This window comes from Monodon monoceros, unplaced genomic scaffold, assembly GCF_005190385.1.
Source record: "Monodon monoceros isolate NGI ecotype Baffin Bay Population unplaced genomic scaffold, NGI_Narwhal_1 Super_Scaffold_18, whole genome shotgun sequence".
NCBI lineage: Eukaryota > Metazoa > Chordata > Mammalia > Artiodactyla > Monodontidae > Monodon > Monodon monoceros.
In genome coordinates, this window is record NW_021703774.1 from 158,364,203 (window position 1) to 158,391,621 (window position 27,419).

A 27,419-nucleotide genomic window follows, 5' to 3' on the forward strand; every position below is an offset into this window, starting at 1 on the left:
TTGCATCCTCTCCCTTTTTTTCTTGATGAGTCTGGCTAAGGGTTTATCTATTTTGTTTATCTTCTCAAAGAAACAGCTTTCAGTTTTATTGATCCTTGCTACTGTTTTCTTCATTTCTATTTCATTTACTTCTGCTCTGATCTTTATGATTTCTTTCCTTCTACTGACTTTGGGTTTTCTTTGTTCTTCTTTCTCTCGTTGATTTAGGTGTAGGGTTAGGTTGTTTATTTGAGATTTTCCTATTTCTTGGGGTGAGACTGAATTGCTATAAACTTCCCTCTTAGAAATGCTTTTGCTGCATCTCATAGGTTTTGGGTCACTGTGTTTTCATTGTTTCTGTGTATTTTTTTATTTCTTCTTTGATTTCTTCAGTGATGTCTTGGTTATTTAGTAACACATTTTTTAGCCTCCAAGTATTTGTGGTTTTTACAGGTTTTTTTTCCTGTAGTTGATTTCCAATTTCATAGCATTGTGGTCAAAAAAGATACTTGATATGATTTCAATTTTCTTAAATTTTCCAAGGCTTGATTTGTGACCCAATGTGATATATCCTGGAGAATGTTCCGTGTGCACTTGAGAAGAAAGTGTACTCTTCCACTTCTGGATGGAATGTTCTATAAATATCAATTAAATCTACCTGGTCTATTGTACCATTTAAAGCTTGTGTTTCCTTAGTTATTTTCTGTTTGGATGGTATGTCCATTGGTGTAAGTGGGGTGTTAAAGTCCCATACTATTATTGTGTTACTGCCTATTTCCACTTTCCTGGTTGTTAGCATTTGCCTTACGTATTGAGGTGCTCCTATGTTGGGTGCATAAACATTTATAATTGTTATATCATCTTCTTGGATTGATCCCTTGATCATTCTGCAGTGTCCTTCCTTATCTCTTGCAACAGTCTTTATTTTAAAGTCTATTTTATCTGATACGAGTATTGATACTCTGGCTTTCTTTTGATTTCCATTTGCATGGAATATCTTTTTCCATCCCCTCATTTTCAGTCTGTACGTGTCCCTAGGTCTGAAGTGGGTCTCTTGTAGACAGCATATATATGGGTCTTGTTTCTGTATCCATTCAGCCAGTCTGTGTCTTTTGGGTGGGGCATTTAATCCATTTACATTTAAGGTTATTATTGATATGTATGTTCCTATTACCATTTTCTCTTTTTTTAAATTTATTTATTTTATATATTTATTTTTGGCTGCTTTGGGTCTTCGTTGCTGCACGCGGGTTTTCTCTAATTGTGTCAACAGGCTTCTCATTGTGGTGGCTTCTCTTGTTGCACAGCATGCGCCCTAGGTGTGCAGCCTTCAGTAGTTGTGGTGTGTGGGCTCAGTAGCTGTGGCTCGAAGGCCCTAGAACGCAGGCTCAGTAGTTGTGGCACATGGGCTTAGTTGCTCTGCAGCATGTGGGATCTTCCCGGACCAGGGCTTGAACCCGTGTTCCCTGCATTGGCAGGCGGATTCTTAACCACTGCACCACCAGGGAAGCCCCCTATTACCATTTTCTTAATTGTTTGGGGTTTGTTTTTGTGGGTCTTTTTCTTCTATTGTGTTTCCCGCCTAGAGAAGTTTCTTTAGCATTTGTTGTAAAGCTGGTTTGGTGGTGCTGAATTCTCTTAGCTTTTGATTGTCTGAAAAGCTTTTGATTTTTCCCTCGAATCTGAATGAGATACTTGCTGGGTAGAGTAATCTTGGTTGTAGGTTTTTCTCTTTCATCACTTTAAGTATGTCCTGCCACTCCCTTCTGGCCTGCAGAGTTTCTGCTGAAAAATCAGCTGATAACCTAATGGGGATTCCTTTGTGGGTTATTTTTGGTTTTTCCCTTGCTGCTTTTAATAATTTTTCTTTGAATTTAATTTTTGTTAGTTTGATTAATATGTGTCTTGGTGTGTTTCTCCTAGGGTTTATCCTGTATGGGACTCTCTGTGCTTCCTGGATTTGGGTGGCAATTTCCTTTCCTATGTTAGGTAAGTTTTCCACTATAATCTCTTGAAATATTTTCTCAGACCCTTTCTATTTCTCTTCTTCTTCTGGGACCCCTATAATTAGAATGTTGGTGCATTTAGTGTTGTCCCAGAGGTCTCTGAGACTGTCTTCAATTCTTTTCATTCTTTTTTCTTTATTCTGCTCCTCGGCAGTTATTTCCACCATTCTGTCTTCCAGCTCACTTATTCATTCTTCTGCCTCAGTTATTCTGTTATTGATTCCTTCTAGTGTACTTTTCATTTCAGTTATTGTGTTGTTCATCTCTGTTTGTTTGTTCTTTAGTTCTTCTAGATCTTTGTTAAACATTTCTTGTATTTTCTCAATCCGTGTCTCCATTCTATTTCTGACATTCTGGATCATCTTTACTATCATTACTCTGATTTCTTTTTCAGGTAGATTGCCTATTTTCTCTTCATTTATTTGGTCTTGTAGCTTTTTACCTTGCTACTTCATCTGTGACATATTTTTTTGCTGTCTCTTTTTTTTTTTTTTTTTTAGTGGTGCACGGGCCTCTCACTGCTGTGGCCTCTCCCGTTGTGGAGCACAAGCTCCAGACGCACAGGCTCAGCGGCCATGGCCCACGGGCCCAGCCGCTCCGCAGCATGCGGAATCCTCCCGGACTGGGGCACGAGCCCACGTCCCCTGCATTGGCAGGTGGACTCTCAACCACTGCGCCATCAGGGAAGCGCTGCTGTCTAATTTTTTATTTTCTTTTTTTTATGAGTGGGACTGTGTTCCTGTCTTACTGGTTGTTTGGACTGAGGCTTCCAACACTGGAGTTTGTAGGCTGTTGGGTAGAGCTGGGTCTTGGTGCTGGGATGAGGACCTCAGGGAGACCTCATTCTGATGAATGTTCCCTGGGGTCTGAGGGTCTCTGTTAGTCCAGTAGTTTGGACTCAGAGCTCCCACCGCAGGAACTTCAGGCCGACCCCTGGCTCGTGAACCAAGATCCCACAAGCCCATGCCAGGCAGCAAAAAAAAAAAAAAAAAGAAAGAAAAGGAGAACAATAACAAAGTAAAAAATAAAATTAGACGAGGTAACTAACAGATATGTTAGAAAAAATATAAAAATAAAAATATAGATGAAACAACAACTGGAAGGTAAAACAGAACCACAATAGTAAAAAAGAGGAGAAAAAAAAGTGGAAAAAGGCCTTGGATGTGGAGGGCGGGCCTAAGCAGGGGCGAGGTTTGGGTGGTGGGCAGGGCCTATGCTTAGGACCCACAGGGCTGGAAAAGGCCCTGGGAAGGAAGGAGGCGTGGTGGGGCCTAGGCTCAACAGAACAGAAGGGGCCCAGTGCCCCCTGCCTCCTGCCTCTGGTCTCAGAGGGCAGTGAACACCCTTGGCTTCCTGGGCTCGAGTGGGCGGGGCAAACGCCCTTCGCTCCTTTCCTGCTCCTCCGGTCCTGGAGGGTCCCTCCCGCCTGCCTCTCCTGTTCTCTCCTGGCCTCCCTACTACGACCCCAGGACCAACCCAGACCAGAGGGGACCTCTGAGGGCGTAGGACCCGCCCGAGAGCCAGGCAGACTTCCCCGGCCCATTGGGCAGGGGAAACGCTGGGCATGCTTCCCCCTGACCCGAGCCCCCAAGGGTCCCTCCAGGCATCAGAACCCCTGCCCTCAGGGGCGCTGGTCCTGTCCAGCCTCCACTTCTCCTCCCCTCTCAGTCTCCCCACATCCTACCGGTTCGCTTGGGGGTTCTTCCCATCTCCTTGGGCATCAGGGTCCCACACCAGCATTCGGCAGGCACCCTAGTTGTGGGGAGATGCGAACTCTGCGTCTGACTTTTTAAACTGAATTTTTAGGCTGACCTCCACAGCCAGACAGGGGACTCACTGACCACGGAGACAGACGAATGTGTAAAGAGAACAACCACAGGTGACTTTAATGAGACCATGAAGTAGACAGGGATGCTCAGGGTCTCCCTGGGTTTATTGCTGGGGAAAGCAACAGGGCCTTTCCACCCTGGACACTGGGAAAAATTTGGCTCAGTAGGGAAGAAGCTGAAAACCCTTGCTTATGGACCAGGGTTCTTGCAGAGAGGCAGCAAGCTTGGCATGCCACTGGATTTCAGAAGGAATTTCTAGCTCTCTGTTACCTTGGTAATTTGAGTTGTGGTGGTGCTGCTGGTGGTCTCAGATGTGATGGTCTGAGCTGTCAGCAAGACTCCTGGGTCCAAGTCCCCGTTGCTCTCGTCAGTCTGCAGAAGGAGACACAACTCATCACCATGCCTCTTAGGAAACCTCATGGGCAAATGTTGTAGATGCAGCTTTGCTCTGCAGCTGCACGTTCTAAAGCAAAAACCCAATTCCCTTACAGTGCTCTCTTAATTAATAAAACTAATCCCCTGGGAAACAAAGCTCCTTCTAAAATAGTTGGACAAGTCCAGCTTCCCCAGCATTGGGTCAGTGACAGGAGTGGATGAGAAAAAGGAGGCAGGAGTGTAACCACAGGTTCAACAAGAGTGACAATAACTATGCACATGTATACAGCATTTTATAGCTCATAAATGGCTTTCAAAACTTTCTTTTTTGATGCTTACACAAGCCCTATGAATATAAATAGAAAAGGCAGAAACTTATTATCACTCCCAGGTAAGACTCAGGCTCAGAGAAAGTGAGTGATTTGCCCAGGGACTCAAAACTACTGGTATTGTACACTGACTCAGAGGGGCATTTAGAGAATTGCGATTATTTTCATAAAGAATTCTGCAGCAAGCAATGTGCTAGGTTACCATCCTTCTCCACCTCTTTATATAAGTCATTTGCATTATAAGCAGAGGCCTCCAACTTTTTTATGAGCAGGGCCACATTTCATTGAGGCAAAACTTTGAGATACTGTGGGGAGGGCAGAAGGAGGAGAAGAGAATTAGGAAAGAGAAGAGTCCCTGGCTGGATTCACTTCCAGGTAGGAATATGGACAAAACAAAGAGAGGGAACATGATTGTGTCACCTAAGTCTTTCATACACATCACCCTCATACCAGGCATATTATTGGCTAGTTTACTAACACTTTCTTCAGCCCAGACATATTTATCTACCTTAGATTCAGACTCAGCTAACGTTTATTCCACTTGTACTATATGCCAAGCACATATTGCAACTGTTACTTCAATCACACCTCTCAGTATCGGATGTAGGTACTATTATTATACTCACTGTATAGTTCAGAAAAGTGAGGTCCAGAGAGGTTAAATAATTTTCCCAAGGGATTTCCCTGGTGGCCCAGTGGTAAAGAATCCACCTTCTAATTCAGAGGATGCGGGTTCGATCCCTGGTCAGGGAACTAAGATCCCACATGCTACAGGGCAACTAAGCCCGTGCGCCACAACTACTGAACTCATGCACCTCAACTAGAGAGCCTAGTGCAACAAACTACAGAGCCCATGTGCCCTGGAGCCTGCACACCACAACTAGAGAGAAGCCCATGTGCTGCAACAAAAGATCCAGTGTGCCACAACTAAGACCCAATGCAGCCAAAAAAATAAAAGTAAATAAATTAATTAAATAAAAAGAAACCTTAAAAAATTAATAATTTGCCAAGGTTCTATGCTAATAACTGCTTGAACTAGGACTGAGGGCAAAGACTTCCTGTCTGAAGATTGGGGTTCAGGTCCCAGCTCAGACAGTGGCTGGCTGTGGAACCTTGGGCAAGTCATTCTGACTTTTCTGAGCTTTAGTTTTCTCATTTTTATAACAGGCTACCCTGTAAGATGTGCTCTGCCTCCACTGTAGCACTGCTGTGAAGATCAAAAGAGATTTTAGAAATAAAAGTACATTATAAGTTGTTATTAAGAATTTGTGTGCCAATATATACACAATGGACTATTACTCAACCATTAAAAAGAATGAAATAATGCCATTTGTAGCAACATGGATGGACGTAGAGATTATCAAGTGAAGCAAGTCAGACAGAGAAAGACAAATACCATATGATATCGCTTATATGTGGAATCTAAAAAAATGATACAAATGAACTTATTTATAAAACAGAAATAGGCTCACAAACATAGAAAACAAACTTATGGTTATCAAAGGGGAAAGGGTTGGGGGGAGGGATAAATTAGGAGTTTGGGATTAAAACATACACACTATTATATATAAAATAACCAACAAGGACTTACTGTATAGCATTGGGAACTATACTCAATATCTTGTAATAACCTATAATGGAAAAGAATCTAAAGAACAGATATATACATGTATGTATAACTGAATCACTTTGCTGTACACCGAAACACAACATTGTAAATCAACTATACTTCAATAACAATTTTTTTAATCCAAAAAAAAAAAGAATTTGCGTGCCAAGGGGGCTAAACCTTTTTGAAAAGCTCCTCCTCTACTAAACCTAAGAATCTACTTTTTTCTACCTCCCTCCCACCCCCTTCCTCCTCCTTTTCTGTCTCTGAAGAAGGTGGAAGAGGGAGGAGACATTGTTATGATTTCCAACTTAACACTCTTTCCACATGGGACCTCTTTTCTTACCAGTGTTTTCTCAAAATGGTACTGTAGCTTTCACAGTTGCTTATAAAGTTAACCATCCCTTTATCCTATGACACAGCAGTTCCACTCTTAGGTGTTTACCCAAGATAAGTGAAAACATATGTCCACAGAAAGACTCGCACATGAATGTTTAAAGCAGCTTTATCCATATTTGCCCCCAACTGGAATCAACTCAACTGTCCATCAACAAATGAAAGGATAAACAAATTGTGGTATATTCATACAATGGAATACTACTCAACAATAAAAAACAGTGAACTATGGATTCATATAACGGATGAATCTGAAAAACATGTTCAGACACAAAAGGGTATGACTGTATACTTCCATTTATATGAAGCCCAAGAACAGGTAAAACTAAGCTATGATAACAGAAATCAGAGCAGTGGCTGCCTAGAGGGATAGGGATGGACTGGCAAAGGCTATGAAGAAAGTTTCAGGAGTGATGAAAATGTTCTGAACCCAAATGTGTCTTGGTTACACAGGTAGATACATTCGTCAAAACCAATAAAAAATTGAACTCTTGGGCTTCCCTGGTGGCGCAGTGGTTGAGAGTCCACCTGCCGATGCAGGGGACACGGGTTCATGCCCCGGTCCAGGAGGATCCCACATGCCGCGGAACAGCTGGGCCCGTGAGCCATGGCCGCTGAGCCTGCGTGTCCGGAGCCTGTGCTCCACAACGGGAGAGGCCACAACAGTGAGAGGCCCGCGTACCGCAAAAAACAAACAAACAAAAAACTGAACTCTTTAACGTCTGTGCATATCACTGTATGTAAATGTTACCTCAAGTACACATACATGCACATATATGCAAACAGTAAAACCCTATTCTGGCTCCCCACCTCCTCTCGCCATGTCCCAAAATGTAGGAATTATGGATGGATTAAAAAAAGGTTCTCAGTCCGCCTGCTGATGCAGGAGACACGGGTTCATTCCCCGGTCCGGGAAGATCCCACATGCTGCGGAGTGGCTGGGCCCGTGAGCCATGGCCGCTGAGCCTGCGCGTCCGGAGCCTGTGCTCCGCAACGGGAGAGGCCACAACAGTGAGAGGCCTGTGTACCGCAAGAAAAAAAAAAAAAGGTTCTCAGGTTTACTTGTCTGGAAAGATAATAAAAACACAAGCAGAAATAATTATAGTAAATAAACAATAACAATAGCAAATAATTATCTGGTGCTTATTATGTGCCAGGCACTTTTTTCTACAAATTATTTACAGCATACTGCACTGAGCTTTTTCATTTACCAGTTTATCACGTAGATATTCCCAGCAGAAGCTTTTAAAAATAACTGTAAAGCATTACCTTAATGGGATGTACTATAATTTATTTAACCTGCTCCCTACTGAAGGACATTTAGATTGTTTCCATGGTAGTGACAACTTAATTTGAAATGCACATTGTGAAACTCACATTTTATGTACATTAACTCATGTATTCCTCTCAACAACCCTATGAGGTACAACTATTATTAGCCTCAATTTACAAATGAGGAAACTGAGGCACACAGTGATTCAGTAACTTGACTGCACACTAGTAAGTGATGGAGCAGGTTCAAACCCAGGAAATCTAATTCCAAAGTCAATACTTTTCCTCACTATACTCCACTGTCTAGTCAATAAGAAGTAATTTGTATCTTGGCTGACTGTCTTAGATATATAACAATATAATATCTACCGTTTTGGAATAGCCACTATGTGCCAGGCAAATATTATCTTTATCTCAGTGACCTTAAAAAGGTATTTTTCAGAAGAGAAAGCTAAGGCTCAGAGGTTAAGTGACTTGCTGAAGGTCATGAAACTAGCAAGTGTTGGAATGAAGATCCAGGTCTCTCTAACTCCAAAGCCCACATACTTTATCTTGTACTACATAATGCCTCTGTATTTCTCTTACATGCTAGGATATTTAAAAATGACTGCTTCCTTTCCGTTTTCTGTAGGGGCTATACTCAAACCAAACATGGGCTTCTGTGGTCAGAATGGCCCTAACAACTTTTTAAATAATTTATTTTGAACGATTAAAAACATTTTTTTTGATATGCACATGCTACAAAATTTTAAATCTTTAAAATGGAGATCAATGAATTGTTGGTCTCCCTCCCACTCCTAACCACAGCCTGCATCCCAGGCCTCTTCATCCCAGGCCACCACTGGTGGTTTTTTGTTTTTGTTTTTGTTTTTCTAAGTACCCATTCAGAGTTAGTATATTCACATATAAGCCTATTCATACATAGCTGTACATACAACCCTTTTCCCTCCCATAAACGGTAGCATATTATTTATACCATATTGCACTGCATTTTTTCATTTACCGATTTATCACGTAGATTATTCCCATCAGAAGCTTTTTTTAATGGCTGCACAGAATTGCCTTAATTGGATGTACCATAATTTACAAACATGTTCCCTACTGATAGACAGTTAGGTTGTTTCCATGGTAGTGACAACTTAAAGGGTTCCCTCCCATCTGCAAATGCTTCTTTTCTAAATATCCTTGGCTCATTGTGTGCACAATCTTAAAGGAATGTCCCCAGACTTCCTTTGTAGCCCGCTTCACAGCCAAGTCCTGTTCATCCATCACTGTCTCTCCTGACGCAGCTCTTTCTTCTTGTTTCCTCAGGCTACACCTCAGTTCTTCACAAGGAACCCCCCAGACTTCCCGTAGCCGTATTCCTGTCTCTAGGCAGCCTCTCCTTTAATAGGTGCAGCATACAGCTTTAGGAACCATCTTCCAAAACCACTGCTTTAATTAGGCCACTTTATCACCACTGCCAGAAAACTTGAAGCAACCTCTCATTATTTACCAAACTCAAATTCTACACTCTAGACCACAAGGGAGAGACACGGGAAGTATACTAACGTTAACTGAATGTCTATGAATGCACCAAGCACTTTACTGACATCATTTCACTCCATCCTCCCTCAAATCTTGCAGTGGTATGTAGTATTATCCCCATTTTACACACAGGAAACAGAGGCTTACAGAGATGAGCGATTTGTTTAAAGTTATCCAGCTAGTACATGGTTGAGCTAGGATACAAATTCTACTTGTCTAATTGCAAAGCAAGTGCTTTTAATTGGCAAGTTACACTGCTTCCTAAAGGTGGATATCATCATCCAGTTTATGGTGATGTGAGGATTAACTGAAAGGATTCATGTGAAAACACCCAGCCGGAGCTCCATGTAGCTGTCTCCTTCCCATCATGCAGGCTTCAGCTAAAATGTCACTTTCTCAGAGGGGATTTGCATGACTATTCTAGCCCCAAAATAGCAACTTCTCATGTTATTCCACATTGTCTAACTCTTGATCCTATTTAATTTCTTTATAGCACTTATCACTGTCTGAAATTCATACATTTATGTGTTTTATTGCCTGTCTCTCCTGACTAGAATGTCAGTTCCAGAGCATAGGGCCTGTGTCCACCCTGTACACTGCTTTGGCCTAACATATAAATGCTCAACAAATACTGGTTGCAGTAATGAATTAACAGCTCAGTTTATAGAAGGAAAAGTTTCTCTCAATTTTGGCATCTGTGAATAAGAAAGACAAGAAAAACAACTCAGAGGGCAGGCAGCAGAAGCAAGAAGAACAACAATCCTGCAGCCTGTGGGACAAAAGCCACATTCACAGAAAGATAGACAAGATGAAAAGGCAGAGGGCTATGTTCCAGATGAAGGAACAAGATAAAACCCCAGAAGAACAACTAAATGAAATGGAGATAGGCAATCTTGCAGAAAAAGAATTCAGAATAATGATAGTGAAGATGATCCAGGACCTTGGAAAAAGAATGGAGGCAAAGATCGAGAAGATGCAAGAAATGTTTAACAAAGACCTAGAAGAATTAAAGAACAAACAAACAGAGATGAACAATACAATAATTGAAATGAACACTACACTAGAAGGAATCAATAGCAGAATAACTGAGGCAGAAGAATGGATAAGTGACCTGGAAGACAGAATGGTGGAATTCACTGCTGCGGAACAGAATAAAGAAAAAAGAATGGAAAGAAATGAAGACAGCTTAAGAGACCTCTGGGACAACATTAAACGCAACAATATTCGCATTGTAGGGGTCCCAGAAGGAGAAGAGACAGAGAAAGGACCCGGGAAAATGTTTCAAGAGATTATAGTTGCAAACTTCCCTAACATGGGAAAGGAAATAGCTACCCAAGTCCAGGAAGTGCAGAGAGTCCCACACAGGATAAACCCAAGGAGAAACACGCCGAGACACATAGTAATCAAATTGGCAAAAATTAAAGACAAAGAAAAATTATTGACAGCAGCAAGGGAAAAACGATAAATAACATACAAGTGAACTCCCATAAGGTTAACAGCTGATTTCTCAGCAGAAACTCTACAAGCCAGAAGGGAGTGGCATGATATACTTAAAGTGATGAAAGGGAAGAACCTACAACCAAGATTACTTAGCAAGGATCTCATTCAGATTCTATGGAGAAATCAAAACCTTTACACACAAGCAAAAGCTAAGAGAATTCAGCACCACCAAACCAGCTCTACAACAAATGCTAAAGGAACTTCTCTAAGTGGGAAACACAAGAGAAGAAAAGGATCTACCAAAAAAGCCCCCAAACAATTAAGAAAATGGTAATAGTAACATACATATCAATAATTACCTTAAACATGAATGGATTAAATGCTCCAACCGAAAGACATAGGCTTGCTGAATGGATACAAAAACAAGACCCATATATATGCTGTCTACAAGAGACACACTTCAGACCTAGGGACACATACAGACTGTAAGGGGATGGAAAAAGATATTCCATGCAAATGGAAATCAAAAGAAAGCTGGAGTAGCAATACTCATATCAGATAAAATAGACTTTAAAATAAAGAATGTTACAAGAGGCAAGGAAGGACACTACATAATGATCAAGGGATCAATCCAAGAAGAAGATATAACAATTATAAATATATATGCACCCAACATAGAAGCACCTCAATACATAAGGCAACCACACACAGCTATAAAAGAGGAAATCGACAGTAGCACAATAATACTGGGGGACTTACCTCACTTACACCAATGGACGGATCATCCAAAATGAAAATTAATAAGGAAACACAAGCTTTATATGAAACAATAGACAAGATAGATTTACTTGATATTTATAGGACATTCCATCCAAAAACAGCAGATTACACTTTCTTCTCAAGTGCGCACAGAACATTCTCCAGGACAGATCATATCCTGGGTCACAAATCAAGCCTCAGTAAATTTAAGAAAACTGAAATCACATCAAGCATCTTTTCCGACCACAATGCTATGAGATTAGAAATCAATTACAGGGAAAAAAACATAAAATCACAAACACATGGAGGCTAAAAAATACGTTACTACATAACCAAGAGATCACTGAAGAAATCCAAGAGGAAATCCAAAAATATCTAGAGACAAATGACAATGAAAACACGATGATCCAAAACCTATGGGATGCAGCAAAAGCAGTTCTAAGAAGGAAGTTTGTAGCTATACAAGCCTACCTCAAGAAACAAGAAAAATCTCAAATAAATAATCTAACGTTGCACCTAAAGGAACTAGAGAAAGAAGAACAAACAAAACCCAAAGTTAGCAGAAGGAAAGAAATCATAAAGAACAGAGCAGAAATAAATGAAATAGAAACAAAGAAAACAATAGCAAAGATCAATAAAACTAAAAGCTGCTTCTTTGAGAAGGTAAACAAAATTGATAAACAATTAGCCAGACTCATCAAGAAAAAGAGGGAGAAGACTCAAATCAATAAAATTAGAAATGAAAAAGGAGAAGTTACAACAGACACCGCAGAGATACAAAGCATCCTAAGAGACTACTACAAGCAACTCTATGCCAATAAAATGGACAACCTGGAAGAAATAGACAAATTCTTAGAAAGGTATAACCTTCCCAGACTGAACCAGGAAGAAATAGAAAATATGAACAGACCAATCACAAGTAATGAAATTGAAACTGTGATTAAAAATCTTCCAACAAACAAAAGTCCAGGACCAGATGGCTTCACAGGTGAATTCTATCAAACATTTAGAGAAGAGCTAACACCCATCCTTCTCAAACTCTTCCAAAGCATTGCAGAGGAAGGAAAACTCAAAAAACTCATTCTATGAGGCCACCATCACCCTGATACCAAAACCAGACAAAGATACTACAAAAAAAGAAAATTACAGACCAATATCACTGATGAATATAGATGCAAAAATCCTCAACAAAATACTAGCAAACAGAATCCAACAACACATTAAAAGGATCATACACGATGATCAAGTGGGATTTATCCCAGGGATGCAAGGATTCTTCAATATACACAAATCAATCAATGTAATACACCATAGTAACAAACTGAAGAATAAAAACCATAAGATCATATCAATAGATGCAGTAAAACCTTTTGACAAAATTCAACACCCATTTAAACTCTCCAGAGAGTGGACATAGGGGGAACCTACTTCAACATAATGAAGGCCATATATGACAAACCCACAGCAAACAGCATTCTCAATGGTGAAAAACTGAAAGCATTTCCTTTAAGATCAGGAACAAGACAAGGATGTCCACTCTCACCACTATTATTCAACATAGTTTTGGAAGTCCTAGCCATGGCAATCAGAGAAGAAAAAGAAATAAAAGGAATACAAATTGGAAAAGAAGAAGTAAAACTGTCATTGTTTGCAGATAAAGAATCCTAAAGATGCCACCAGAAAACTACTAGAGCTAATCAATGAATTTGGTAACGTTGCAGGATACAAAATTAATGCACAGAAATCTCTTGCATTCCTATACACTAATGCTGAAAAATCTGAAAGAGAAATTAAGGAAACACTCCCATTTACCACTGCAACAAAAAGAATAAAATACCTAGGAATAAACCTACCTAGGGAGACAAAAGACCTGTATGCAGAAAACTATAAGACACTGATGAAAGAAATTAAAGGTGATATCAACAGATGGAGAGATATACCATGTTCTTGGATTGGAAGAACCAATATTATAAAAATGACTATACTACCCAAAGCAACCTACAGATTCAATGCAATCCCTATCAAATTACCAATGGCATTTTTTACAGAACTAGAACAAAAAAATCTTAAAATTTGTATGGAGACACAAAAGACCCTGAATAGCCCAAGCAGTCTTGAGGGAAAAAAATGGAGCTAGAGGAATCAGACTCCCTGACTTCAGACTATACTACCAATCTACAGTAATCAAGACAGTATGGTACTGGCACAAAAACAGAAATATAGATCAATGGAACAGGATAGAAAGCCCAGAGATAAACCCACGCATCTATGGACAACTAATCTATGACAAAGGAGGCAAGGATATACAGTGGAGAAAAGACAGTTTCTTCAATAAGTGGTGCTGGGAAAACTGGACAGCTACATGTAAAAGAATGAAATTAGAATGCTCCCTAACACCATACACAAAAATAAACTCAAAATGGATTAGAGACCTAAATGTAAGACCGGGCACTATAAAACTCTTAGAGGAAAACATAGGAAGAACACTCTTTGACATAAATCACAGCAAGATCTTTTTTGATTCACCTCCTAGAGTAATGGAAATAAAAACAAAAATAAACAAATGGGAACTAATGAAACTTAAAAACTTTTGCACAGCAAAGGAAACCATAAACAAGACGAAAAGACAACCCTCAGAATGGGAGAAAATATTTGCAAATGAATCATTGGACAAAGGATTAATCTCCAAAATATATAATCAGCTCATACAGCTCAAAATTAAAAAAAAAAAACAACCCATCCAAAAATGGGCAGAAGACCTCAACAGACATTTCTCCAAAGACATACAGATGTCCAAGAAGCACATGAAAAGCTGCTCAACATCACTAATTATTAGAGAAATGCAAATCAAAACTACAATGAGGTATCACCTCACACCAGTTAGAATGGGCATCATCAGAAAATCTACAAACAACAAATGCTGGAGAGGGTGTGGAGAGAAGGGAACTCTCTTGCACTGTTGGTGGGAATGTAAATTAATACAGCCACTATGGAGAACGGTATGGAGGTTCCTTAAAGAACTAAAATTAGAATTACCGTACGACCCAGCAATCCCACTACTGGGCATATACCCAGAGAAGACCATAATTCAAAAAGACACATGCACCCCACTGTTCATTGCAGCACTATTTACAATCGCCAGGTCATGGAAGCAACCTAAATGCCCATTGACAGACGAATGGATAGAGATGTGGTACATAATACAATGGAATATTACTCAGCAATAAAAAGGAATGAAATTGGGTCATTTGTTGAGACGTGGATGGATCTAGAGACTGTCATACAGAGTGAAAAAAGTCAGAAAGAGAAAAACAAATATCATATATTAATGCATATATGTGGAACCGAGAAAATGGTACAGATGAACTGGTTTGCAGAGCAGAAACTGAGACACAGAAGTAGAGAAAAAAACGTATGGACACCAAGGGGGGAAAGCGGCACGGGGTGGGAGTGGTGGTGTGATGAACTGGGAGATTGGGATTGACATGTATAGACTGATGTGTATAAAATGGATGACTAATAAGAAAAAAATACATATATATATATTAAAAAAAAAAAGAAAACTCAACACAAGCAACCCGAGCTCATTCAAATTACTAACAATGAAGGAGAAATATTACTAAAAGTAGGAAGTAAACAAAAATTTTAAGTACTAAATTCTTACATGATTTTAAATTTAATTGTAATAAATTGATTATAATTATTATAGCTGTTTCTTATTTACACTTTCAGGCATGGTGCTCAAGTTGATTCCATACAGTACTGTATTTTATATAAGCTTTACAACAGAATCATTAAGTAGATACTAACATCATGCGGGTGGAGGTGGGGTGGGGGTGGCATCAGGGCTGACAGACATTCAACCACTTGTTTAAGTTAGCAAATGAAGAAGCCGGGACCTGGGGCTTCCCTGGTGGCACAGTGGTTAAGAATCCACCTGCCAATTCAGGGGACACGGGTTCGAGCCCTGCTCCAGGAAGATCCCACATGCCGCCCTGGTCCGGGAATATCCCACATGCCGCGGAGCAACTAAGCCTGTGCGCCACAACTACTGAGCCTGCACTCTAGAGCCCGCGAGCCACAACTACTGAGCCCACGTGCTACAACTACTGAAGCCCACATGCCTAGAGCCCGTGCTCCGCAACAAGAGAGGCCACCGCAATGAGAGGCCCGCGCACCACGGCAAGGAGGGGCTCCTGTTCACCACAACTATAGAGGGCCCGCGCACAGCAATGAAGACCCAACACAGCCAAAAATAAATTAATTAATTAAATAAATTTTAAAAAAAGCTGGGACCTGAACTCAGGTTTGTTTGACCCAAAGCCCATGTTATCAACCATTACACTAGACTGCCTTCCCTAACTGAATTGGGTGGATATAAGCAATCAGATCCAAGATAATGTTGCTTTTGAAAAAGTATTTTGGGACATCTTGAGATCAGTAATCTCTTCTGAAAAGAACTGCCCCAGAAAAGCCTAGCATTGTTTGCAGCAAGTGATTAGCAACCCTGTGAAGAAAGGTTGTTTATCATGTTTACTGTAGTCTTTGGTTCTGAAACATCAAACTGTGTCCTACCTGGGCAGCCTCATAAGTGATGGTCTTGGTCTCGGTGTGGACTATAGGGACGTCTTTGGTTGGAATTTCACTTTTCACAGCATTGGCAGTGTCTGAGATGGTGACGGTCTGAGTCTTCACCAGGGGAGGCTGTGAAGCAGTAAAGAAACAGAGTTACTGGAGTCTTCTGAAGGCTGTGGAGAACTAACCTTCTGACATTGAGCTGATCAAAGTGATTGCTCTAATCAAGCAAAGGGCTAGCTCAATCTTTGCCCAAGACCTGGACACTATTCCAAAGTAGCCCTGACAAGGTGTCAAATCATGAAAGATATTAAAGAACAGCATTACGATAATCACTTTCATATACTTAATGGAAAGCTATGATATCAGACAGTTACAATTGGTGATACAAAACACTTCAGACTGACCTTCAGAATTTGAATATAAAACTACTTGCCAAATAGCACTCACTTTTGTTTGTCCTTGTGACTGTACCATTAAAATTAAGAAAATCAGCCACATTTCCTCCCCTCTGTATAAATGGTACATGAAATAGCAGTGGCATCGGAACACATTACCCTGGAATTCATTAACTTCTTTCAAATCAATGTCAGACATTCACTTTGGAGTTATTGAAAAGAAACAGTATTTGGAAAACTGGAGAGAAAATAATCAGTTCTACCACCACCTGGTGATTAATCTCAGAATTTCAGAAGAATGAACATGAGCGAAATACCAAAGGTTTCTTGTCCATCAGCTCACCTTCCCCAAGACTATAAATCACCCTAAAACTACCATTTGATTGTGGTAAAGTTAATTACGGCCATCCACCTTAGCATAGGAGATTAGTACCTACAATCATGGAAGCTCCCGTGAGCGGGGTCAGTGGGAGTGGTGGGCTGCACTATGTGGCTGCAATACACAAAAAATTATATGGGGCCTGACTCCTTATTTAAAAAGTCAGTTACCCCTTGTAATTAAGAGTATTTGAATTTTTTGAGCAGGGTCTCAGAACACTGAGGGCTCCTCATCACAGAAGTCTCAGAAATTCACCTCTTTACACAGCCCATACTTGAGCAAGGAAAAGAGGAACATACTTACACCAGCTTCATAAAGATAAACGGCTGGAGTTTACCCCCAAGAGTTTTGTTAAGTCAACAGGGGAGAGAGCATTTCTAGCCTTGGTGTTAGTGACTCTGAGTAAATTTCTTTGTAGTAATCAAGGACTTCAATTTTATTCTGTGATTTTGAAAAAAAGCCAAGAGGCTACTACCCTCACCACTGCCACCACCACCACCTCCTCCACAGAATAGATTCTGGCCCTCTCCCAAAGTGAGTCATTAGATTTGCACGACTGAATCAGTTACTACCTGGAAACTTCGAATGAGGGTGGGGAACTGGTTACCCACACGAGAGTCAAGAAATGATCCATTTTGCTCTCCAACAGGCTCTCCTGGTATAACACGTTCTTCACTACTCTCTGCTTTTTTTTCAGCAAGTTGCAGCTGAGAGGAAGCTGGTGATATTGAGGACTTTAAGGCACTGGCCTGTTCCTCCACTCCTACACATTCCCCACTTGGACCTCTCGACATTTCCTTAATATCAAGATAGCCAGTTGCCCCCTGCTCCTTCTCTTCCGTCTCCTTGCTGCTTATGGAGAGGGAGCCAAAGTCAAAGTTTTGTGGAGACTCCAACGGGGTAGTCATTTGGCTCTTACTAGGAATTATTGAATGCTTGGGGCCCTCCCATTCAGAGTCAGGGATGGTAGATGGCCCCTTGGTCATGGCAGCCACCTCCTCTGTGCGAATGCCATTTATATTCTACAAATGAATGAACACATACAAAAGCAAGAAGATTAGGAATTCGTGGGGAATACAGTGAACTCTGAGAATCAACAATGATTTCTAAGAGGCCTCAAAAATATTAATACTGGGCTTCCCTGGCGGTGCAGTGGTTGAGAGTCTGCCTGCCGATGCAGGGGACGCGGTTTAATGCCCCGGTCCGGGAAGATCCCGCATGCCGCGGAGCGGCTGGGCCCGTGAGCCATGGCCGCTGAGCCTGCGCGTCCGGAGCCTGTGCTCCGCAACGGGAGAGGCCACAACAGTGAGAGGCCCGCGTACGGCAAAAAAAAAAAAAAAAAAAAAATTAATACTAATATAAACCAAGAATCTTAACTCCAGAGGTGGTCAAAAGGAAGAATTACTGTTCACTAAACATGTCAGCACTTTAAGTGATTCCAACCTCATTTTGGTCATATTTCTACAACATGGTTAATCTGAGAAACGATTTCGATGTGCCTCACATAGTACCAAGCACTTCGTATTACTATGGTGTTCTCTGTATAACACATACTCTTCATACTTAGAGGAGTCACTATTCCTAAATACCTAACTCATTACTATGCACAGGACACAATGCAATTTATGAGTCAATAAAACATATTCTTGAGGAGTCTGATCAGATTGAAAAATATTCCACATATCTCCAAGCCGTATGTATCATCATGCTGGCCCATGATGGAGAAGCTAAAATCTAGACTTTGGTTGGCAGAGATATGGAAATTGAGTACATCCAGCACAGACTTAATCCAATCATCGTCAAAGAATTAACTATAATATCAAAAATAGGGAAACATTTCTTTGTAAACAGAATAAATGCAACTGAGCAGCTGAGAAGTATTTCTCCACAGATGAATGACATATCTCCAACCCCTAAGAGAAATAAATCCTGGAAACACAGAGTTCCCTCCTGGGCTAAATGCCTCACATCACAGGGAAAATAGATCTAAAATAAGAACTTTCAAGAGAATGTGGAGAGAAGATAACATCACACTAGACCTACTCCTAAAGTTTAAAGAAAGGTGCTGTGGGTGGAAGAAAAGTAGGAATTCACACTATTAGGAAAAGAATAGGAACCATTTGAGAAATGAACAATCTAATAGAAGCCAAATGTCAGGAAAATCTGCATGTGCTCACCAGAGAGCTGTACATAAGCCACTTAGGTCTGAAATTTTGGTAAGATCAACTTACCATATTACATGCATGCCATGAAGGAACTTAACAGAAAAGGACTCTTTTAAAATGGTGTTCCTGGAGTAGATGACGTACACTTGGAGCAGCTTACACATTTTAGTGCTCATATCACACTACACATATTATGCTTCTTAAAAAATCGCTGCTGCTCCTTAAGTTGTAAAACAGCCTACATTTTGATGAATATAAACCAGTGGCCAAGAAAGGTAAGAAAAGATGCACTGCACTCAAGAACTCCAGGCCAACCTTACTTCTAGAAACAGTCAACTCAAGAGCATCTCAAAGTGGTACAAGTTGAACTCACATTAGGCAGGTCTTTCACTGACTGATCATGAATATTACTTAGCACATGAAAAGGTGGAATTGAGAGATGACAAGAGAAACTGTCTCTGTCTGCAGATGTATCAGAGATACATAAACTACTCTTGCTAAGGGTATATGAATTTCCTCATGTTTAAAATGAGAGTAATACTTGGTTTGGCTCACAGGGTTCTGAAGATCAAATACAATAATATATATGAAAGCATGTAAATTCTGTAATTGTCAATTACCATTAGATTCACTTAATTCAATCAACATTACCTGAGCACCTATAATAGGCTAGGGCCTGGAGGACACTAGAATGAGTTTGTTGTTATGTTATTAACACACTGTACTACTTTCTAGGGCACTTATCTCACCATTTCTTTTGAGTCAGACAAGCTGCTATGGAGCTGCCCAAAAATAGACCAGCTGGTAATAAACAAACAGGCTTTCTCAAATTGCTATATGCTAGCTCTAGCGCTGTGAATAGCATATCCCCACCCACTCACATGGAGAGGCACTTCATGGCTTCTCCAAATAATTCTGTCACAACTGAGAAGGCTGATTAATAACCAGGAGAATACCTAAGATAATCAAGTAAGAGCCAATTTTATACCAGTCTGCTCAAGTGATAAGTAGTGGTCTGTCATCAAGAAGCCATTTGTGAATTAAACGTTGCTTAGGCCAGCACCACCTGGCCCAAAGTTGCCTACTGCTGAGCAAAATTAGATAGATCAATCATGTTTTTCAAAGCAGGAACAGACGAGACCAAGGGTAAAAGCTGTAGCCACAGTAATATCAATTCAGCAAATATTTACTGATCACCTAATATGTATTAGTCACTGGAAATGAAAGGAAAACTGGTAACAGTTGGGTTGGATTACCACTTAGAGCACTCCCACATATGGTCAAATCAGCCGCTCCAGTTGGCTCTGTTGTCCAGATCTCTTGGACAACACAGCCAACTACTTACTGGACACTCTCCCAGGCATATGGAACACAATATGCCCCAAACTAAGCTCATCTATTCCACTTTAATATCTCCCTTATCTGTCTACTCTTCTCTATTCCCACACTTACTATCTTCATTCAGGCTCTAATAGTGCCTCACCCCACTTACTACTAATGCCCTAAACAATTTTTCTTCTTTTCTTTCTTCCTTCCTTCTTTCTCACCTCAAACCTTCCCTGAACACATCCTATATTCTGTCATGAAAATATTTATTTCTAAAATGAAACACTGAAAATTCCATTTTTCAGGTTAAAATCCTTCAGTGGTTCTTCATTGCCTTCTGGATAAAGTTCAGGTCCTTTATTAAGACATAGAAAATACTTTAAAATATGACTCCTACCTCTCTCTCCAGCTTCACCTTGCTATAACTTCACATACATCCTTCTCTCCATTAATTCAAGACAATTTGCAGTTCCTAGAACAGAGCATGCTTTCTTTTGTCCTCGTGCCTTTGTCAATATCGTATTGTTCCTTCTGCCTGCAAGCCCATACTCAGCTCAGGTCAGTTCTTCTAGAAGCTTCCCCCAACTGCCTAAAGTATATTTAGATACCATGCCTCTTTTGTTCCCGTTGTACCCTGTCATTATTGGTTTACTCATCTGTCTTTTCCATTAGACTGATAAGAACTTGCTATGTTTCTTAGCTCTGTTAATCTCTCTTGCACAGTTTTTGGCACGTAATAGATGTTCAGTAAAAACTTGTTGAAATTATACCAAATAAATCCAGGAACCCTAAGAACTGCTTTGACTTGTGCTATTCAAAACTTAAAAAGGCTTGGGACTTCCCTGGTGGTGCAGTGGTTAAGAATCCACCTGCCAATATAGGGGACAGGGGGGTTTGAGCCCTGGTACGGGAAGATCCCACATGCTGCAGAGCAACTAAGCCCGTGCGCCACAACAACTGAGTCTGCGCTCTAGAGTCTGTGAGCCACAACTACTGAGCCCGTGTGCCACAACTACTGAAGCCTGCACGCCTAGAGCCCATGCTCCGCAACAAGAGAAGACATCGCAATGAGAAGCTCACACACTGCAATGAAGAGTTAGCCCCCGCTCACTGCAACTAGAGAAAGCCCACACGCATCAACGAAGACCCAAGGCAGCCAAAAATAAAAAATTAATTAATTAATTAAATTAATTAAAAAAAAAACAGAGATGCTCTTTCAAAAAAAAAAAAATTGAAAAGGCTTGTTTACAAAGAACATAAGAAGTGGCCCACTTAACCAGACCAGCATTCTGGTCCAGCATTCTATCTCCTACATCAGTAAAATAAGAGGAAAACTAACATTATTGCATGTTCACTGTGTGACAGTCACTCTAACATGTTTTCTCATTTAATTTTTCACAACCTCACTATGAGGTAGTCACTATCTCTATTTTATAGATGAAGAAACGGAGAGGGTAAGCAAGTCAGACCTAGGAAGTGATGGAACTAGGGTTTAAACTAGGGTCAGTGTTTGATTCAAAAGCCCGTTTCTTCCCATGGCAAAAGAAAGTATCTCAAGTAGGCCCAAAGGACATGTCCTATTATGTTCAAAAGAATATACACTAAATCTGACTATTCTTTTGGGAAGCACAAAGTTGTCCAAAGTCCTTAGCAGAGTCTGGTTTTAGTGGCTGACACCATACTTTGAAATATAAGGAGAAAGCTGTAAAGCCAGAAGAAAAGATTGGGTCAAAAAGAAGATCTAAAATCCCCATGACATAAGACACCCACAATTTGGCATCTAACGTGAGTGAGGAATTTTAACTGACAGTGCTGTGCCTTTGGCTATGACCATCAGCATGGACCACTGGATTATATAAGATTCTGCACAGCTGCATACACCAAACTGGCCTGGAAAATTTAAAGGGATCTTCTCAAGGATATGAATAAATATATGACTGCGTCTGCACCACCCACAGTGACAGATAAAATTGAGATCTGATGTGTTGCTTGTCTGGCCTGATGCAGAATCTATAAGAAGGATGCTACAATACAAAGACCAGTTGCCTGTATAAAGTACCACAAGGCTGTCTAGTTGGTTTCAAGAATATGAGAAGGGGGACTTCCCTGGCGGCGCAGTGGTTAAGAATCTGCCTGCCAATTCAGCGGACACGGGTTCGATCCCTGGTCTGGGAAGATCCCACATGCCGCGGAGCAACTAAGCTTGTGCATCACAACTACTGAGCCTGTGCTCTAGAGCCCGTGAGCCACAACTACTGAGCCCGTGCGCCACATTCTCATTGTAATGAGAAGCCCGTGCACCGCAACAAAAGAGTAGCCCCCACTCGCCACAACTAGAGAAAGCCTGTGCTCAGCAACGAAGACCCAAGGCAGCCAAAAATTAATTAATTAGTTAATTGTTTAATAAAAGAATATGAGAAGGAAGAATGTTAGACCAATATTTAAGTGAGCAGGAACATTATTTGATTGAAAATTCTCAATTTTACTTAAAACGTCAATGGTTCCTGCTAAGTATGATAATTCAGAAATCAAGAGATTTTTTTTTCCCCTAAAGGCTTTCTCTTGAAAATGACTTATTCAAATGGATTATGTCACAGGATCATCAAACCCTGAGTATGTATGTGACTTTGTGAGTTATAAATAACCTCTCCCTTGACTTAGGGATTACAGATATTAAGAGCAGGATATGGGTGTCTTATAGGTATTTTGCTGCTACTCCATTAAATGCAATCCAGAGTCTTTCGTTTTAGGTTATTTTTGAAGGAAGGGATTTATATATTTGAAGAGACTATTGAGAGAAGTACAGTTATACTGACAAGACTCTCTTATCCTATAAGCAACACAATGAAAATAAATCCTGAAAATCTTTCTAAAATTTTGCTACATAAGCAAGAGCCATATAAGTTTTTTTCTGGAGGGCCTATGTGGTAATTTTCCCCACACACATTTTGTCCTTGTTCCTTGCTTAATGAAGTCCAATTTTACCTTTAGATGGCAATAGGAAAACAATTCCTTTCTCTGTTAAAAAAAAAAAGAAAAGGAACCTGCTATTGTCTCATTTTATCTTCCTATACATTAAAATCCTGGGTAGGCAGTTAAGGACCAAATGAAGAACAGCAGCTCTTTCCCTGCCAACCTTGTCATATGATTTCAGGGTCATACTTTCATTTCAGGACCATGATTAGATTGTTGGAATAAGGGAAGAAGGCAAAAATGCTAACTTCAAAGACTAAATCCCCCTCTTAATAATATATGCTATGTTTTATTTCTTACCAATTTAAAAATTATATTTTCCAATGTGTGTAATTATATACATGAAAAAGATGTCAAGGTATACTAAAATATCAGTAGGGGTAGGATTGCAAATAATTTAATTTCTTTCTTTGTGTTTTTCTGTATTTCCCAACCTTTTTAAAATGAATATGCATTACCTTTGTAATAAAAATGCTATTAAATAATTTTTCTTATGCAGGCTTTTACACTGGTTTCATAATGAAGTGGTCTGTAAAACACGAAGAGTCTGGTAAACAATTTATGAAGGAAGTGCTGATAAATCCTTAATATACTCCAAGCCTTTGAAAACAGTTAAAAATAAACCTTAATGGTTTCCTAAATGAAAAAGTAGTTAATGTAAAGAATGATAAGAAATGTCAGTAACTGGTAAGTAGTATAAAAATTCTCTTTTATATGGAGACTATAATATAAAACTGTAGTAATTTAGTGAGTGGATTTTGAAAGTCAAAGTCAAGGATGATGGACAATCTATCTGAGTGGAGAAGAAATAGCTCAAATTTAAGGGGTAGCTTCATTACATTTTGTTTAATGCTTTCTGATTTAGAAATGGCAGGGATATTCTCAGGAATATGACTAAAAATATGGTTGTATCTGTGAGTTGTCACAGAGTTTCTGTGAATTTCTTATTAGACATCTGCTTCTGAAACAGTAAAGACACTTAAGGAAAATTATCACTCTCTTGCCAAAGTCATGATAGCAACTGGGAATATAAAATATTAAAGTGTCCAAGGCCTGATTTGAACATTAACTCTAGATTAGTGATATAGACTATAGATAAACACTATCATACTTCACATCAGAATGCTTTATATTCTGTGTGTGTGTGTGTGTGTGTGTGTGTGTGTGTGTGTGTGTGTGTGGTTTTTTGTTTGTTTTGGCTGAGTGCCCTACACCTCAGGCTGAGACCTTCTTTTACTGAAATTAAGTATAAGACAGCAGAATGAAATGACCGAATTCAATAAATAGTTGTTTAATTGCCACCTCAGAAGAGAATCCTCTTTTAGGTGCTTTTGAGATAAATAAAAGAAGGCAGTGATCCATTTTCCAGGGTACTTAGATTTAGCTGAATGAAGGTATTAACAGTGATATGTACAGATAGCAGTTACATATATCTGCATAATAAACTCAGGGCTGTGTGGTGGTTGGGCAATGGTGGAACCCTGGGGAGAAAGCAAACTTTTATCAGAGTTGGTCAGTAAGCTTAATTACAGTGTCTTGTTATTTTTTGTGCCTTCTCAGGTATTACAACATTAAACTAAACACTGGAATAAGCCAGTCAACAATGTTACTAAGTCCACCATTAGCAGAATTAGACAGCTGACAGGACGATTTTAAAAGAAGGAAGAAAATACAGTGATATCAGTTACAAAGCTAACCTCTAATGAGAGTCTTGGAATCAATATATGTTTAATATTAAGTGTTCAGGAAAACCCTTTTCCTTCATATTCTACTCAGTATTTTCAAAGATCTATTTTTAGAATACCTGTGAAAATTTTATCATCATATATATATGCATGTTTAAACAGACATTATAGACAAATTAATAAATATGGGTTTTCTTACTTGCTGAAATTATACAAGACAAATTTTAAGAGAAGGGCAATTAACATGCTAAGGTGACATTTTATTTTATCAAAATGACTAAATTGAGAAGCAGGAAACACAAATGATGACTGCAAAAGAATTTTCTTAGTTTGGCCAGACCAAAATACAAATTCTCTCACTAAATTACAGAAATATCCTGTCTTAACCCACTTTACCAGTGCCATCTTAAATAGTCTCAAACATTCCCTTCCAAATCAGCAAGAGTTTCACTTTTACATAAATATACTTAGAGGCTCGAGCACAGAAAACCAAAAATACTTTCTTTGATGAAGAACAAATAATTATTAGAATTATAAAATGTCATTTGGTTTGATGACAAGGTGTTTTTGGTTTGTTTGCTTTTGGACACCAATCTAATTTTCCTCAGACCTGGTACTTGAGGTTTGATTTAATTAATGGGAATTTGAACTATTGATCTATTTAAATATCCCCAATAAATACATAAAGGAAACAACTATTTTCTTCTAAAAAATTCAATTCTTTTTATTGAATGATTTTTAAACCAGGAACCAGATTATCCCCAAGGCCAAACAAAAGACCTGAGACTCTTTGTCTCAACAATAGGAAAGACCTCATTTCTTATTCCCATCTTCTGGTTCCTACTGACTGAAAGATCCTATTTCAGGTTCTGGGACATTCTGTGAAACAACCTGAGGGATTTAAGGCAAGTTAAGGGCAGTCCAGTATTAATAAATCAACTCATTAGTGGTTTGGGGATCTTAGAGCACCATTGTTAATACCTAGTTTTATAAGTCATTAGAGCCTCACAAATTCCAACCCTTTCCTTAATTCACTTTCTGTAACTTTCATCACATTTTCACTTGGGGACTAAGTGACTCAGGATATAGTTGTGTCATAACAGAATATTACTGGTCTGAAACATGAAAGACCTGGATTTAGCTCCAGTTCTCTCACTTAAAAACTGCTCGTTCTTAAGTAGGTCCCTGAGCCGCTCTGAGACTCAATTTTATCACATAAAGCAAGAACACCACTACTGGGGCTTCCCTGGTGGCACAGTGGTTGAGAGCCTGCCTGCCGATGCAGAGGACGTGGGTTTGTGCCCCGGTCTGGGAGGATCCCACATGCCACGGAGCGGCTGGGCCCGTGGGCCATGGCCGCTGAGCCTGCGCGTCCGGAGCCTGTGCTCCGCAATGGGAGAGGCCACAGCAGGGAGAGGCCCGCGTACCGCAAAAAAAAAAAAAGAACACCACTACCTACCTGATATGGTTACTGTGAGGGTTAACTGTGCAGAGTGCTCAAACCGAGGTTCTAAGCAAATACTAGATATTATTTGTCATTATACTATATTTCTTAAAATATTACTTTTTGCAAAGAAACATGAACCAGAACCAGTCCTTATGGAAGTGTTTCTTGAGTATCCAAATTAGCCAACCCTATGGATTTAACTAAGGCTGGTCTTTCAGCTAAGCACGTTCTGAGCCAGGTTCTCACTATATTTTAGAGGACATCACCAGGTAGAACTTAGAAAAAAACTGTGATAGAAGATAAGAACTAAAATTGATACACTATGAGGATATTTAATTATTTCTGAGCCAAGATTCTCCTGAGGAACACTGGATAGGCCATTTTTAATAGTTTTGAGAACATTTCTGATTAGTCACAAAATTTACAATCATTTTAAAGCTTAATAGATTTATTGCTGTTTCTAAGCCCAAAACATATCTTTTTATGATACGACCCACAGATTCTGCTTCCAGAAATTCCTAAATTTTCTGTAAAAAGGGACTCTGAGATTTAGCATACTATCTCTATAGTCACTTTACCCAATGGAACCCTAAATCCACCACATCTATTAAACTACCATTGGTTTTCACACTCTCTTCATTCTATTTTGCCATTCAACCAAGTAAACTGAGAGTTAGGACTAACCTTGGAAATACTGCTTAACGGTATGGTCAACTCTGTAATGTCACCATCATCTTTGCAATGACTCTGTGGCCTATTGAAATGCAAATACTTCAGGGAAGGTTAATACATTAAACTTTTATCAGCGTTCCTGTATGTCAGGAAAAATGCGGGTTTGGGGATTCGTTAGGCTTATATAATTAAAAAAAATAAGTTTTGATAAGAAAAAAGGAGTGAGCAGAAGGTGGCAGTGGGATTAAGGGGGAGGGGTGTGCACAGACACACATACA

At 39.8% G+C, this 27,419-nt stretch overlaps 1 protein-coding gene across 25 annotated transcripts in view; it reads right to left on the reverse strand.

Annotated features, from left to right (window-relative positions):
• EPB41 (erythrocyte membrane protein band 4.1) overlaps window positions 1-27,419 on the reverse strand; it is a 212,491-nt gene that overhangs the window by 10,717 nt on the left and 174,355 nt on the right. For 15 of the 25 annotated variants that reach the window (XM_029228303.1, XM_029228294.1, XM_029228295.1 and 12 more), the window contains 3 exons: window positions 17,446-17,895; window positions 16,097-16,225; window positions 4,085-4,186 (listed from right to left, as the gene is read on the reverse strand). In XM_029228303.1, coding sequence (XP_029084136.1) covers window positions 4,085-4,186; window positions 16,097-16,225; window positions 17,446-17,895 — 681 coding nt within the window. The remainder of the gene's footprint in view (window positions 1-4,084; window positions 4,187-16,096; window positions 16,226-17,445; window positions 17,896-27,419) is intronic. The other 10 variants (XM_029228305.1, XM_029228307.1, XM_029228309.1 and 7 more) reach the window with 2 other exon arrangements.